At 43.6% G+C, this 16,195-nt stretch overlaps 4 protein-coding genes across 4 annotated transcripts; 1 reads left to right on the top strand and 3 right to left on the bottom strand.

The window, feature by feature from the left end:
* Positions 1 to 855: 855 nt before the first annotated feature.
* On the bottom strand, positions 856 to 2,162 carry CLUP02_08721 (terpene synthase family protein; the record flags this gene model as incomplete). The annotated part of the gene is made up of 3 exons (XM_049287705.1): positions 856 to 949; positions 1,008 to 1,859; positions 1,909 to 2,162. The coding sequence occupies 3 exons, from the start codon at positions 2,160 to 2,162 to the stop codon at positions 856 to 858; spliced, it is 1,200 nt and encodes a 399-aa protein (XP_049144848.1).
* Positions 2,163 to 3,891: 1,729 nt separating this feature from the next.
* On the top strand, positions 3,892 to 6,052 carry CLUP02_08720 (FAD binding domain-containing protein; the record flags this gene model as incomplete). Its single annotated transcript, XM_049287704.1, has 6 exons — positions 3,892 to 4,338; positions 4,404 to 4,519; positions 4,589 to 4,940; positions 5,020 to 5,118; positions 5,174 to 5,678; positions 5,748 to 6,052. 6 exons carry the CDS (start codon positions 3,892 to 3,894, stop codon positions 6,050 to 6,052), a joined length of 1,824 nt encoding a protein of 607 aa, XP_049144847.1.
* Positions 6,053 to 9,888: 3,836 nt separating this feature from the next.
* Positions 9,889 to 10,110, bottom strand: CLUP02_08719 (uncharacterized protein; the record flags this gene model as incomplete). Its single annotated transcript, XM_049287703.1, has 1 exon — positions 9,889 to 10,110. A coding segment is annotated over one exon (222 nt), but the record flags the coding sequence as incomplete, so codon positions are not given.
* Positions 10,111 to 14,278: 4,168 nt separating this feature from the next.
* CLUP02_08718 (uncharacterized protein) lies at positions 14,279 to 15,005 on the bottom strand (the record flags this gene model as incomplete). Its single annotated transcript, XM_049287702.1, has 2 exons — positions 14,279 to 14,742; positions 14,825 to 15,005. 2 exons carry the CDS (start codon positions 15,003 to 15,005, stop codon positions 14,279 to 14,281), a joined length of 645 nt encoding a protein of 214 aa, XP_049144845.1.
* Positions 15,006 to 16,195: the final 1,190 nt, after the last annotated feature.

The following is a 16,195-nucleotide window of genomic DNA, read 5'->3' as shown; positions in this document are numbered from 1 at the left end:
GAACTGAGATTAATAGCGAGTTTTCTTGTCTGAATGTTAATTCATTACACTTCGAACCTGTCCCGACAGGCAACACTCCACTGGGCAGGAGGTACGATCCCGAATCCCTGTCGCTGAGCACACTCGCCCTATGAAGACCGACTATAGTTACAATTGAAGAAATCAGCCAAAGGCTAACCTAATTGTGTGAGAGCTACCCACACGTCTCTACTCCATATTAAGCCAGCTGGTCAAGCTGGCAGGCCGTGAGTGGAACACCGGGACCACCGGACGCTCCGGGCGAGCCATCGGAATTTTTGAAAGGCGGTCCGCGGACAAGTCAGCTCCGGTGAGGTAGAACTTACAATGATACAGCATGTGAAGCCGCTTCTCTAGTGGATGGTGAACGCTCTAAGGCGTGTCCTAAGCGAAAGCGAACCATCGATCGACCGATGAAAGACAAAGTGTGCAATATGCAAGAAATACCGAACCATTGTACGTCACGTTGGAGATATTAAAGCTTATGCTGAGATAACTTACCGATACCGACGTTCAAACCTTGATCGACGACAGTCAGAAGTATCACAGAAGAGCCCCACGATTCTGCAAAGGTTGGTAATTGGTTGGCCATGAATCACGCCATGCGTGGATGAATGTACGAGGATTGGCGTGCAGCTTCAATGATTACTCATACTGATAGTGCGTGTTTGGATTTGATTTGAGGGGGTTTGGCGAAGATGAAATTCTACCATACAGAGTGACCGGGCTCTCAGTCAAGAATCGTCAACCAGCCCAGAATTCTACTCAAATTGCAGAACCTCAACACCCATGCATGATATGCTTGCTCATGTTCATCATCGCGACGAAATACAGAGATCAGCTCTCCTCCGACGTGGAATCAACCGTGAACGTGTACCCGCCTTCAGCATCGGGCTTGATGTCCGAAAGACAGTACCGGGGGGTCTTCATACTGTTTCGCGTCGCGGTCAGATTCGAGCACATGGATTGATGGCTTGAGTTTTGCTTACCTCCATAACCAATTTGCCATACACATATTTTTGCAATTTTTCGCCAGCAGAGTGACGTGATTCTTATATGGCGTATCGTCGAAGCGGCGAGCAGAAGCCTTGACGGCGTCGTTGAGCGCAGAGACTTCGTGCTCCAATCGAGTCACAGCACCATCTAGCCCCTTTTGCGCATCGCCATTGGCTAGCAAGACAACAAGGTTCTCGACGAAACCTTCCCTGAGTTCCTTGCGCAGACTCACAATGTCGTTGACGATCCAGACGATGGCAACAGCAGCTCGGTACAGCTCGCGCATTTCTGGGGATGCCATGACCTCCTCGGGGAGGCTGATGCCGTTGGCGAACTCGAGGTTAACGGCCACCTGCATGATGCATGATGATGCCTCGCGGTATCCGAGGTATTCTTGGAGCGATGTGGCTCGACCAGCATACCGGTTCACGGCTTCTTGTCGATAGCCGTCAAGGGTGGCAGTAGCTTCTTTGGCGATGCGTTGTCGATAGCTGTAATTGTCCCCGTTGGCCTTCATGACAGCTTCAGCATACTCAGCAAATGATACAACGGCGTCATAATCCCGATACTGTGGTTGACCGGTTTCAGAGGTACATATAGTGAGGAGTCCGAGGCTACGGTCAATGAAGTCCCGGCAATCGGCCAGAAGAACATGCAGCGAGGCGAAGTCGAACTTATGTATGAGCGAGTACTGGTCGAGCATGTCATCGACGATGAACATCCAGGCCTGGAAGGAAGTGAGAGCTTCGATTCTATCGCACGAAGCATATGGGTACCAGCCCGTCAGTTGCTTCGATAGCATGGCCTTAGTTAGACGACCACGAACGGCATCATTGACTGCGTGACTATTGCTTGGTCAGTGACATCCCGATCATCGCTATAAAGTCCTTTTACCTCTCGATGATCTGGAGAATTTTGCTGTCTACAGCATTGAGGTGTGGGTTCTGGTCTCTCGGCCAATCTTCCATCAGCCGTCCCAGGTCGGGAATGCGAATCTTCTGGCCATGGAGCTGCAAAAGCATTTTCTCGCGAACTCCATGGGTCCTTTGCGGCAGCAAATCATTGTCACGAGTTTGATGTCCTCTTGGAGTAGATGAAAGAGCAGGGTGAAGTGAGAAGGGCGCTGCGGTAACTGAAGAATGAGACATCTTAGACGTAAGCTTTAAGTGATGGTTCGTGAGAAAAGAAATATAGGAAAGGTCGGCGCATGTGGCATATCTACTATGATGCCGTGAAAAGGGGACAGGTCCAGTTGCTTACTTATGTCTCCCACAAGTTGGATAGTATAAACACGAACACACCAGCCAACAGCCTGCAAGAAACTTTTGTTTCTCCACTGCGAGGACTATTGATAGGATCCTATTACGGGGGCACCGGGCCGAGCCTGGTACGACATCAAATCGCACTCTAAAACCGCCCTGGAGCGCTTGAAGTACATGCTGCTATTAGGATGCATTAGGCTAACACTGCGAGTCCGTGGCGTAGACTGGAGTTTTCGCCTTGCTTATTTTCCGTTTCCGCCTTGAATTCGAAAGAACGTTGGGCGCTGTACGTGTTGTTACAGGCAAGATACATGTTTGAAAGCTCAAAGCACTTGTGCTGATGGTCCAATCTGGCGAGCATGTCGTCGACCGTGAGACTGGCTGACTGCTGCCAAGGTTTTGAAGTAAAACCATGTGGTGGGTCTCTGTATAGACTAAGTAACTTCTTCGCAGCTTCCGGACCTGAGAATAGTAGTTTAAAGTCACAGAACTGAGGATTTACGTTGTCCGCGGGTATGTTCACCATGCCTGCTGATCATCTTTCATTGCAGGCTACGCCGACCTGGAGTACTCCACTTGCAACCTTCTCGGGGCCGGGACCGGGACGATGTAGGTTGGCCGTCTTGATTTCCGGGAGCTTAACCACAAAGGCTGTGCACACCAGAACTCACAAGGTTTACTCCAGTTGTAGGAGTGTTTGTATCTTTAACGTCGTTTCAGTAGAACAAGCAACGTAGGGGCATTGCTACTCACAATACCTACACAGTACGAGTAGGTCGCAAGCGGCATGGCGGAGCGCGTGTAAGGCGCGGAAACATTGGACCAAAATTAATCCAAAAGATAGTGGCCAATAATTACAGACGAAAGTGACTACACTTCGGCCCACGAGCACGTCCGAGATTGACATGCGCGCAGATGTCACTCAAGCGCTTAGACTGTAGGCAGAATCGAGCTCCGTGCTGAGCAAAGACGGCAGTATCTTCCTACGCATTGAAAAGTTGACACCTTGTATCTTTGCCCCCATCAGAGTCTCCTTCACCCATGGAAAGGATACTTAACGGGGGGGACGGAATTTAGGTTCCCGTCCCTGGCCTTCTTCGAGGGAGACTCACGAGCAATTATTTCCCATAAAGGCATTTGCCTGAAGTTCGTGATGTCAAAGAGGGGGCGTGGACTGATTGTGAACAGTGATACGGTTAGGGACCGGCTTTGAACGCATCTGCATCTCGAGAGAGGGAATATATAAAACAAAACATGTTTAAGTTAGCTCCTTCATCGACTAATATTGTCGGATTGGAAGTCCAATTCGACCGCGGCATACAGCCGACTGCGCAGGGGCCAATTGGGGGCCCTATTTACGATTATCGTAGCCAGCCCAACCTACGGTTGGAACCTCCTTTTTACAACTACTACGCAGATATTCATATAGTTCAATTGATCTCTTCGTCAACTACGGTTCGAACCAACTACCCTGTAATAGGGATACCAACAAATATGCTTTGGCTATCACCAAGAATATTGTTATTACCATTGCCGCCACCACTGCCTTCAATTTTTTAACCTCCCATTGTGTTTCTCAGAATTTTCAACATACGTTTTAACTCACATCGCCAACATGACCACCGCCGCTGTTCCACCTAATCTTAGCAGTGGCCACTTCTGGCTCGGTGCCGGCAACGGAGCCAAGAACGGAGCGCCGACGCAACAACAACAGCAACAAGACGTGGAGGTCCCCAAGATTCTCCCTCCCGGAGTCACGCAGGCTGGATTCACCAAATTCGCCCGCCGAGTGATCCACGCGGTTGGAGGCGAGAACTTCACTGTCATCACGGCTGGCTGTGACTTTGAGGGCTACGAAGATGATGATTTTGGACGCAACTGCCGCACCCACGACTACTACCGTTCCTTTGACGATGAGTGCGAGCTGGTGGGCTCAGCTCTGTGTCACCCGCGCAGCGTGCAGGATATTCAGGCTGTTCTTGCTGCGTGCAACGAGTCAAAGGTTCCCGTATGGCCCATCAGCACCGGACGAAACCTCGCGTACGGTGGCTCGGCACCAAGGGTAAGCACTACAATCGGCACCTCACCCCTATATCCCACCATGAAAGACTGACAGGTTGTATCAAGGTTCCTGGATCGCTGGTGATGATTCTCAGCACGCATATGAACCGCATCTTGCACTTAGATGAGACAGCGTGCGTCTGCATCGTTGAGCCGGGTGTGACTTTCATGGAAATGAGCGAGTAAGTCGTCGATCATCCCATCAAAGAATCTCAGAAACCGAGAGACTGACAAGCTTCCCGCAAAAAAAGTTATCTGCGTGACCGCGGCCTCTTGGACAAGATCAGAGTAGACTCGTCAGGCCTCGGCTGGGGATCCATGATTGGAAATGCCCTGGACCGCGGAGGTGGTGCTTCCTTGTACGGTGATAGATGGGGAAAACACAGCGGAATGGAGGTGGTCCTGCCCAACGGCGAGGTCGCCAGGATGGGAATGGGAGCGATCCAGGACCCGGAGGGCCGCAAACAGGCGGAGCAGGGCGTTCACCCGGCCGATCAGAAGCTCAATGAGTGTTTCGCTCTGTTCCCGTACGGCTGGGGCCCAATGAACGACGGTCTATTCTCGCAGGGCAATGCTGGCATTGTCACCAAGATGGGATTCTGGGTGAGATGCCTCATCCAATGAAATCTGGCCTAGTACGATCACAACGTCGAAAAGGGAAAACTAACAACTTTGACCATAGCTGATGCCCGCTCCGCAGGGCATGACGCCGTTCTCTGTTACTTTCGCGAAGGAAGCCGATCTGGCCGCCCTAGTCGACTGCATTCAGCCCCTTGATCTGGTAAGACTTCTTTCCAGGTTTGGAAGGTAAATCTGATCCAGCTGACTCTCTACAGAACGGCACGCTTCAGAGTTCAGTCAGTTTGCGCAACCTCACATTGGAGGCTGCTCATTATGGCCCGAGGTCCAGCTATACCAATGCCTCTCACAAGGAAGTCATCCCCGAAGAGGACTTTGAGAAGATCGCCAAAAAGCTCAACACGGGCCGGTGGCGCTACATTGGCGCCGTATTCGGCACCGACAAAGTCCGCGCGGCTCTCATCGAGGATATCAAAAAGGAGCTGACCAAGGTCCCCGGTAGCAAGTGGGCCACGCTCGACGAGTGTCCCGGTGAGCAGAACCTGGTTCGTGTCAGAGCCACGTACCTTCAAGGTATCTCGTCCATGGGAGAGTTTGCTTGGATGGAGCAGTGGCTGCCCAACTGCTCCGTCATCATGGTCGCGGCTATTTCCAGACTTGAGGGCAAGGCTGTTTGGGAGCAATATTCCTTGGCAAAGGAGCTGTTTGCCAAGGCGGGCATCGACTACATCAGCCACTACGTCGCATACTTCCGGACTATGCGTAAGTCCTCCCTTGATCGGATCATCGAAGTAACTACTTAGTTCGCATGAACTGACATCGCACTTTCAGACAATGTATGCATCATTCCTTATGACAGAAAAGATAAGGACATGCGTGGCCGCGCGCAGTGGTTGGGCCGGACCCTGGTCAAGGAGTGGAAGGCTCGCGGCTGGAGCGTCTTCAGGACTCACGTGGGTCTCATGGACCAAGTTGCGGATGCTTATGACTTCAACAATTGTGCCCTGTGGAAGATGCATGAGGAGATTCACGACACCCTGGATCCCAATGGCATTCTAGCTCCCGGAAGAGGCGGTGTCTGGCCAAAGTGCTACGATAAGGATGCTTGGATGATGGGAAAGAATTACATTGGGTGAAATGAGCCTGGTAAATACTCAAAGATACGAATCCGAGTCTGCATGAGCTTTCATAAGATTTACCTGATCGACGGAGTGAAACGGAACGATAGTTACTGTGAACGGAAGAGCGTGGATGAATTGACAACTACCAGCGCTGTACTTCATGTTTGAATTTAGAAGCCTAAGTGTATAGTCCCATCATCCATAGCTACGGGTAGCTGAAATAATAAGCTCTTTACTCGATATGGGTACTATTCCCCCTATTCAATCTATGCGGAACTCCCCTCGCTGGACCATCACATGGACTTCCAATTGTCCACTTCTTTACGTTACCATTTCGGGCCTCTCATCCGGTTCGTACACAACATGTAAGTTGTGACTTGAGATTGCGGACTTCCACTGCTCCAGTCCTGCTGTCACTAGTCACGAGCCAGGTTCATCGTCTAACTATTTCTGGAAAGCCGTTCGCACACACTCTCTCTTCAGCTGTCATCTAATCTACTAGATCACCAATCACGCGATAAAGGTGGCTAACCGCGGCTCTGGTTGTACTTACTAGGTTCCAACTCTCTGAGTGGGCAACTCGGACTCTAAGTTTTCTTTGGTTGACACATCCCGTCGGTCCATGCCGTGGCAACCAATGTGTTCTTTAAAGTCGGAACTATTATTGAAACTGTTGGTATCCCTATTATAGGGTAGTTGGTTCGAACCGTAGTTAACGAAGAGATTAATTAAACTATATAAATATCTGCGTAGGTATAAAAAGGAGGTTCTAACCGTAGGTTAGGCTAGCTATAATAATTATAAATAGGGCCCCTAATTAGCCCCTATATAGTCGGCTATATGCCGCGGTCGAATTAGATTTCTAATCTAATACTAACTTTCTCTTTCTTTTATCGATTTAACCGCTACGGTTAGAGGTATAATTCGACCTCGGGCCCGTTTACTAAGTCGTCTCCTTTTCCCCCTTTTCTCTACTCTTTTTATATAACCTATCCCTCTATTTATACGGTAACTTTTCCGCTACTTACGAATTACTCTAATCCCTTATTTAGTACTACTTTTATAAAAGCGTTTATAAAGTTATTTTTACTATTAATCTAACGGATCTCGAGTATCTCGCACCTTTTATACGATTACCTAAGGGCTATAATATTAATTATGAGCCTCTTTTCCTTCGTCGTTCTTAATTTAATAAAGTATTCGTATAGTAAGTAAGAATCGGTATAAATAACCGTTAGAATAAGTAGAAGGCTAATTTAATTAGTAATCTTCCTTAGCGTTATTAAAATTATATAAAAGAGATTAACGCCGTTAATTATACCGTATACCTCCGACGCTAGTATACTTCTTATTACCCGCTTACTTTTAATTAACGAGTAATAGATTATATTACCATATATAGTAAATTCGCTCTCGCCTATACTCTCGTTAACTAGGATAATAATATACCCCAATTGTAAAATAAGGTCGTTATTATTTATAAATAACCTATCGATAAAGACGTAGAGCTTGTTAGTTATAAGGTTAATTAGGTAGTAAACGAGACCTCGATCGAGATTCGTTTATTACTACTTAAGCCGCTTATTAAGTACCTCGACGTCTCGTTTAGTTAAATTTATAGCTTACGCTACTTTAGCATAGTTAAAAGTCGCCTTAGGTTAATAAATACTTATAATATATACCCCTCGCGCGAGCTTAGCCTTATACCGCTTCTTAACGTTAGTTACGTTCAGATCGACGAGGTTAATTTTCTTACCCTACCCCTTTTATTAAAAGACGACGTTTTCCCCTTCGATTATAAAAATCCTACTATTAAATATTAGGGGGGTATTTATTATAAGGACCTCTTTTAGCTTCGCTACGAAGCCCGCTTTCTAAAGCTCCTTATCCTCCTTTTTTATAAAGTTAATATCAAATAGGCCTAATATATCGTTAGTCTACATTCCGACGATCCTAAATTAGTCGCCTTCGTACTCTGCGACTAGTAAGCACGGGTTATACATAGAGGTAATTATTAATAATTAATTAATATAAAAATCGTGGTAAGTGGCTTACTAATAAGTACCTAATTCTGCGAGCCTATATAGTAGCTTAAGTACTTTAATAATCGTACTTTCTAAGTACTTACTAGCTATTTCCTTCGGTAAATAGGCCAGGATTTTCCTTATAAGCCCTGTAGCCGATTAGGTATAAGCCTAAGTAATATTACGGCTCTAAATCTCGTATCCCTTCTTCCGCAACGATACTATTAGTACTATTATTAATCGTTAGCTATAGCGCTATATAATAAGTAATTATATAAATAGCGTCGCTTTTTTAACGTCGCCGTACCCCTAAATTACGTATCTAGACTTCTCATACGGCTAGGGTGTTCCTTTCCCTTTAATCTTATAAACTATTCGTAATTTAAATATACAGAGGTTTATATATTTTTCGGGGTTATATAGGATAAATCAATAAACCCCTCGATTACAAAGAGTATCTACTTCGATAAGATCTAATCCCTTATACGGTTTTTTAATAGTTATAATTACGCCTTCCTTACGTAGTTTAACTATTAGCTCGAAATCGGCTTTCTCTTTTATTATATAAAAAGTGTTAATTACCTTATTGCTAATAATAAATTGCCGCGTTAGGGCTTGCCGTCGTGGTCTTTTATAACGTCTCGCTAGTAATATTAATACCCTTTTAGCAATTTCCTTTTCCTCGTCGTCTATTAGTATTACTATAACGATTTTGTTAAGGATAATTTCTTATACCTCTACTGCGGGTTATATAGTTTCCCCTAGCTCTTCTTTTTTTTATAAGTTAAAAATTACCTCGTTAGGATCTATATAGTACGGTCTAACTACCGTAATTAATACTTTAAGTAGCTAGTTACGATCTCTCGTAACTATATAAGAGCGCTCGTTAATAGAAATTAACTTATATAGCCTAGCCTATTATTAAGTAATTTCGCGCTATATTTATATATCCGAATTTAGCGGTATATTTAGATTATCCCCTATATTAGGCCTATTGCGCATAGTAATTACCTCGTTAACTTACCTTTTTGCGCTTACCTTATATAATACTCGTATTACTTTTTTAACTACTTGGGCTCGTTAGCTTATACCTAGCGACGGTAGCGAGGCTAAGGTCGTTCTTAAATATACTCTAAATACTAATAGCGTTAGTATAAGTCCGTTAGGCCCTATAATATCGTTATAGTATTTAAGTACTATCTAGAGGTATTCGTCGTCGGTAGAATCCGGATTTTCCTCTTTAATAATTTTAAACGCCCTTTTTAACTACTAGTATGCCCTTTTTACCTTTTTAATACTATAGTACGCTTTAACGAGTACGACTTTTAGCTATATACCGTAGGCCGTCGTATTATCCTTAAATTTTACTAACTTAAAACTAGTACTAGCGTCGGTTCTAATGCTATCTAGCGGTCCTTAGTATATATCGATCTAGCTTTTTCGCAGGGCTACTTATACTATTTTTATTTATAGATCCTAGAGGAATTACCCTACTTAGAAAGATATAGCTACGTCGATTATATATAGTACTAGCTAACTATTTAAGTAGAAGATATTAACGACGATTTCCTAGTTAAAGTTAAGTTTATTACGCAATTTAAACTTGAATCTGCGTAGGCTCTATACATTTATCTAATATTAGTAGCATACTTTTATTAACTACTCTAGCGCCCCTATTTCGATATTATTATTACTTAATTACTTTAGGAGGTTATATAGCCTCGTAACCGACGGGTACCCGAATCTCTGGTATAGTTTTCTAAGCTCACTTTTTATTAAGTAATTAATTAACTTCGTGTCGTTAGTAAGCTTTATAAACGCATGCCCCTATCGTCGTTCGACTATCTCGAAGTGCTTACTACTAAAGATTCTATTCTTTATATTATTAAATATAATGCCTAGTCGATCTATGTCTTTTAGATATAAGAGAAATGGGGTATTAATAGGTAAAATATAGAAAGTTATCGTTCCGAAGTACGTTTTTACTTCTACTATACCTAGGGCGACGATTTCCTTACCTAAGCCGAAACTAATCCTCGTAATACCCGCCGTTAATATATTAAGTATTACTAGCGCAATCTTCTATAGCGCCTAGAATTACCCTTTTTTTTTAGTTAACTATTACGATACCCTAGTATCTAGGATAATCCTATAAAAATCGTCTAGGCCGTACTTTTTACTCGCGTAAAATGCTTATACGAGCTTAGTATTCGAGGGATTTAAGTAGTATAAAAAGGACCCCTCTAGTTACCCTTAGATATAGTCGGTATTATATTCCTTTTTTTTAAATATCGATAGAGAGAGCGTCTTTTCCTTAATTATTAAGAAAATAGGCTTCGGCCCTATTAAATTCGCCCTTTTAACCGCCTCCGTATCCGTTATCTAAAAGACCTTCCCTTACTATCTATAAATAAAAGCCTACTTATTAAGAGCTTCTACTACCCTTTATTCGTTTAGCCTCGTGTATCCTCTAGAAGCTAACGGGGCAAAAAAAGAGTAATTAATATCGTCGATTTTATTATAATCTAATTCGTTAATATAAGGGGTAAGATCTTCCTTATCTTCTGAATCTCTTATAGGGGGTATATACTTTAGGCCGCTACTTTAGCTACCGTCGCTAGGTTCCGTACCCCCGGATCTACCCTTATATATAACGAGGAATTAGTTAAACTAACGAGGGCTAGTTTTACTATCTACTACCCTCGACTTTTTATACTATTTATATAATTTAGTATACTCTTTCTTAGAGTAATTACTTAATTAATATCTATCCTTTTTATAAATATAGTATTACTTTTTTTATTACCCTACTTATAAGTTAAATCTCTACTTATTTAACAAATCTAGGCCTCTTTATTAGCGATTACTATATCTAGCCTCTTTTTTTTTTTTTTTATATATTCGATTAACTTAATATTATTAGTAAGGGCCGTCGTATGCCTAGAGGTAGGTTTAGTATAGTATTCTCGCCTTAATATTAAAGCTAGATCTTAGCCTTGAGTAGAGCGTCTCGTAGTTTTTAAATACTTAGTATAGGGTTATTTTTATTTTTAGTATACGCTAGACTACAGTATAAAGATATCTAACTTTCTGCTCGTTTATCCCCTTATTTAACTAGGTTTTTACTAGCTTATCGATTCGATCGATAAGCTCTTCGAGGATCTCTATTTACGATTTACCCTCTATTATCCTAGCTATAGATATAAAAGAAATTACTCGTAGCTTAGATAGGAGCTCTAGGTTCCTATCGTAGGTCTCGAAGCGGCTTTAGATTACGTTAATTATACTAAGAAAGTCGTTTCGATCGAGATTACGCACCGCTTCGTAGTAATAATTAGAGGCTTTGCCTACGAGTACGATATTAATTACTAAATAGTACTAATGTTCCCTAATTCCGACTTTTTCGTAATAATTATAAAACATCGTTAGGGTTTTTTATAAGACCTTATACTTCCCCCCAGAGTATAATTTCTCTTTTAGGAAGATCTTTTTAAAGTCTATAAATTACCTCGTATTCGCTACTAGATTTTCGGTATTTATATACGATCTTTGCGTCGCTGCGTACTATTAATAACTTCGGGTCGTTTACCTCTTTTCCTATTAGCTAACCGGTACCGAATTTTATATTAGTAATAGTAATAAGTTATAGATTAAAATAGGCGGAATTATCGATTATCGTACTTCTAGTACTATATTTTGCCCCGGTATATCTTTTTATAATAATAAATTTCTATTAGTAATTATAGGGAGGAAATTTAGGTCGTTTACCCTTTTTCTAAATTTATTAAAGCGATTATACGCTCTATCGACTTATGCCTAGTTCTATAGCACGAATTCCTCTTCTATAATTATCGTTATTAGTATTTCGTATAGCTCTTATAATTATAATTGCGCTAGTAATACCCCTTGCCCGTAAAGGAATCTATTAACTACTTTTATAATTCCTAGGCTTGCGCTCGCGAACTATTTGTCTAGTTAATAGCTAAGGTTATTTATAATCTCGTAAAACAGGGGTTGCCCCTATAGCCCCTTTTTCTTATAGACCTTAGTTAAATAGATTAATACTACGTTAATTTACTCGCCGTTAGGCTAATCCGCGATTCTATATATCTACGTCTTCTAATAGTCCGGGTTAATATTTACCTACTTATAAGGGATTAGGATTCTATTTAGGATTAGGTTTCGTCCTCTTCTTCCTTACCCTAACTCGCTAAGGGTCGTGCTCTAGCTTATACCCGTATTAATAATCGCTAGCGTGTTTAATCTTAATAGGGATATATCTAATCTATGCGTTAGTTATAATAAATCCGTACTTTCGCTACCCGACGAATTTATTAAGGTCTAGGAGATTCCCGCTTCTTTTTGCCGTCTCGTTACTACTCTTATTTCTACTATTTCTAGTAATTACTACTACCTTTTTAAATTGCTAGCTATTGTACTTACTAAGATCCTCCTTTTTGTCTAGTATAAAAGGGTAGGTTTTAGTAGTTCCTTTTAATAATAGTAGCGGTAGACGTTTATATTACTATAAGAAGATATAATAATTAGTCTCGGGATCTTTACCAGTTACCGATTTCTACTATCCCGTATACTTCTAGCCTCCTAAGCCTCGTGCTCTCTATAATCTCTAAATAGCTTCTTTAGTTAATTTTTCGAAATTAGTAATCTCGCGCCGGGAGCTAGTATTATAAAAAAGCCTTTTAGTAGCCCTTTAGAGGATTCTTTTCTTTTTACTTCAGATCCTCGTCTTTTTAGCCTTTTTTTAGGCTAATAATAACTCTAGCGGGAGGTCGTAGGACTACTTTAAAGTAGCCGCTTTCTTCTTAGGTTAATCTCTAAGCTCCGTAATACTCTTAGTTCGATATTATTAGGACCTCTAAATCCCCTCCTCCTTTATTAAACCGTCCCCTATATTATATTCCTAAGTAATACCCGGGGGGTAGTTAAGAAAGCTACGAGGAGGTTATTTAAATTACGGGCTTAAGGTTATACCCATAAAATCCTCGTAGTAATAGACTTTCCTATATACCGTAAATCTCTTAGCTTAATAACTCTTATAAGGTTACTTTTACTACTAAATAAGAATATTTACGTTTAGAAATCCCCTTTTTTAATCGCGCGGTGCTCTTTTATACCGTACTTTTACTAATTTAACTAATTAATTTCTAATCACGGGCCGGCTATAGAAAAGTCGTTTAATAAAAAAGCTACTCGGGGCAATAGCAAAAGGCTAGTTACTTAAGTAGTTCCGTTAATTAACGTAGTTTAACGTAATAAACGTCGACCTTTTATAAGTAGTAAAGGGCTACGATTACTTAATTCCGTGCGGTATTTAAAAATCGCCTCCTTTTTCGTCTACTTCTATAAAGTTAATTAGCACAAATCTCCTATCCCGTATAGTATTAAGAAGTCGTCTCTTTTATATAGCGAGATACCTTACCGATCTACGATAATAAAATTTAATTACTAATTAGTATTAATATCCCTATTATAAGGTAGTTAGTTCGAACCGTAGTTAACGAAGAGATTAATTAAATTATATAAATATCTACGTAGGTATAAAAAGGAGGTTCTAACCGTAGGTTAGGCTAGCTACGATAATCGTAAATAGGGCCCCTAATTAGCCCCTGCGCAGTCGGCTGTATGCCGCGGTCGAATTAGACTTCCAATCCGACAGAAACAAACAGAGAAGGAGCCACGGCAGTAGATCGTTTCGTTTCATCAGCCTTGTTGAGATTTGTAATTAATAATCGCAGGGCTTCAGATTGGACTTCTCAAATCAGGCGTATTGAAGCCTTGGGGACCTGATGTGAGCATAGAAACGGACAACCCCCATGAGTCTAGCATCCGAGATTCAGAGCAGATATTCTTTTGTAGTCACGACCCTATGCAGACTTTCCGATTTGGGAGTTAGAAGAAGTCAGCTGACAAGTCTTGATTTCTGCACGTAGTAAACCTCCACAATCTACTTCCTCAGTAAGTCTGGAGGTTGCCTCCGTGGCCGAACTTACACGAGAAGGTCTCATCAACATTGAGATCGACCAGCTCAGTGGCGTACAAACTCAAAGACATTCATGTTTCATCGCAGGACTAAGATTGCCTTCATGCATTCAGTCCGAGGTACAACACGGCAGGCTACCATCACGGGCTACAGCGCGAAGAAATCAAGTTTCAAACCAGAACCGCCATGTTCTCATTCATTCAACTAAAGTCTACCTTATCTACCAGGATTGGTAACAGAGAACCCCTTGATTGGGAAATTGAAGTTGATGTGATGCGACTCAACCTTGCCCACCCCAGACGGTATATACACACTCTTATCCGCCGCCTTACTCGAAGCATAATCCTGCCACCCCACAAACCCCAACCACACGGTCCCGTTATCAGGCGTGTCCGTCGCCGTGATGCCCGAGTGGGACGCCAAGCACCCGGCATTCGCCTCGACCTTTTTAATCATGCCCGCCGCGGCGTCCTTGTCGCCCGTGAAGTGCGTAATGGTGATGATTTCGCAAATGGGACTGTTGATGAGCTGCGGCGGCGGCGGGACAATGGTGCTGACGTCGAAGTCGACGCGCGGGCACTTGGAGGGGACGGCTTTGAGGACGGGCATGAGGGCGTCGATGGCCTTTTGGTGGTGTGGGCAGCGGCCGAAGGCTTGGCGGTGCTCGACTGGGGCCCAGGCTGTGGTAAGGGGGAAGTCATCGTCAGTTTCGGTCTGGTAGTGGGACAAAGTTGCGGTGTAAGTCAGGGGACAGGAACATACTCGCTAAAATCTCCAGCTTGCTGTGGTCCTCCTCCCAAGGGCCCCATCGGTAGCGGAAGTATCCTTCCGAGTCCTTGACAGTCAACAGGAACTGCTTGAACTCCTCTTTCCAGTCTGGCACGTCTCCCTTCACGTGGAGGATCACTCGCGTGGGACCAAGGTTAGGAGGAGGGCCGGACATGATGTAAGACCTTGCTCTGGTTAAAGTTGACGAGAACGAAATATAGAATGCTTATGTAAATTTGAGGCTACAACATCAAAACCTGGGTGGTCTTTGTCTTGTCATCAGTTAGCTCCTCGAGGTGTGAGATTGTTATTATATCACACATCAAGAGCATCACCGATCCGAACCGTCTGATGAATGACGCAGTGACTAAAGATCAATGATGCCCTTTTCTTCCTGTGAGACGTCGACGGCAAGAGCATATTGTTCCATGCCTTGGTCTGCTCAGAATTGTCACACAGAGTTACGTTTTGTGATACGAATAAGTTTCACGGAGAGCGAATATTCCATCAAAGAAGAGGCAGCGCGCGCGCACGCGTAGACAATCCCCATCGGACTCCTGTAGATGGCGTGGCAAGAGCCACAGCTGCGAATATTGATCAGACGAGTTTTCTGCCCGGGTGGCCCGGATGGCATCTGACAAGCAGGCATGGGTATGTGCGTGCGTCACAAAGCGAGCTGCGATATGCAAAAGGGACGGCTTGGGTGGGCGGACGCGCGGGGAAAGCTTGCTGTTTCTCTTCTCTTCTGGAGCAAACCTCCCAGCCTGCGGACAGCTCTAGGATGTAAGCTTGAGCTTAATGTATGTGCGTTTTGTGCTACAGGTTCTGTTGGTGTGATGAGTGATCTATCGAGATGGTCCGTTGCGAAGAGAAGCTTTGAGAGTCGGCACTTTCCTACCAATGAAGCCTGTTCAATTTGCAATTTCAACTTTTTGCGTTTTGTCTTGTGGCCCTGGGAGCTGAAGCTCAAGCTCAAGCTTGAGCACGGCAATGAAGGCTGGATCTGAAGTTTGAGCTTGTTCTCACACCCATACGTTTCACGGCTATTCAGGCTTTTCAAGTTTGAGAGTACGGTTGGGGTTTCCAGGACTTCCCCAAGGCGACTAGCGACCACACCACACGCCCCCCCTCGACACCCACTTGATCGCCTTCCCGCATCACCCTCACGGACGGCTAGAGAAGCATTGTACGTGACGTCGGTTGATCAGCGGTCCGACGCGTATTCGCGATAGAGGCGACCGGGTGACAGGTTTCCTCGACGAGTTTCGCGATCTGCGACAGAACTCTGTGAACTCTGCTAGTCACGACGGGGAACGGCCGACTGTGAAGGTCTCCCTGGCATTTCCATCATCACACATGGTAGTT

Source organism: Colletotrichum lupini, chromosome 4 (assembly GCF_023278565.1).
Source record: "Colletotrichum lupini chromosome 4, complete sequence".
Taxonomy (NCBI): domain Eukaryota; kingdom Fungi; phylum Ascomycota; class Sordariomycetes; order Glomerellales; family Glomerellaceae; genus Colletotrichum; species Colletotrichum lupini.
The sequence above is the reverse complement of the archived record's forward strand: the minus strand, read 5'-3'. Positions and strand labels throughout refer to the sequence as shown.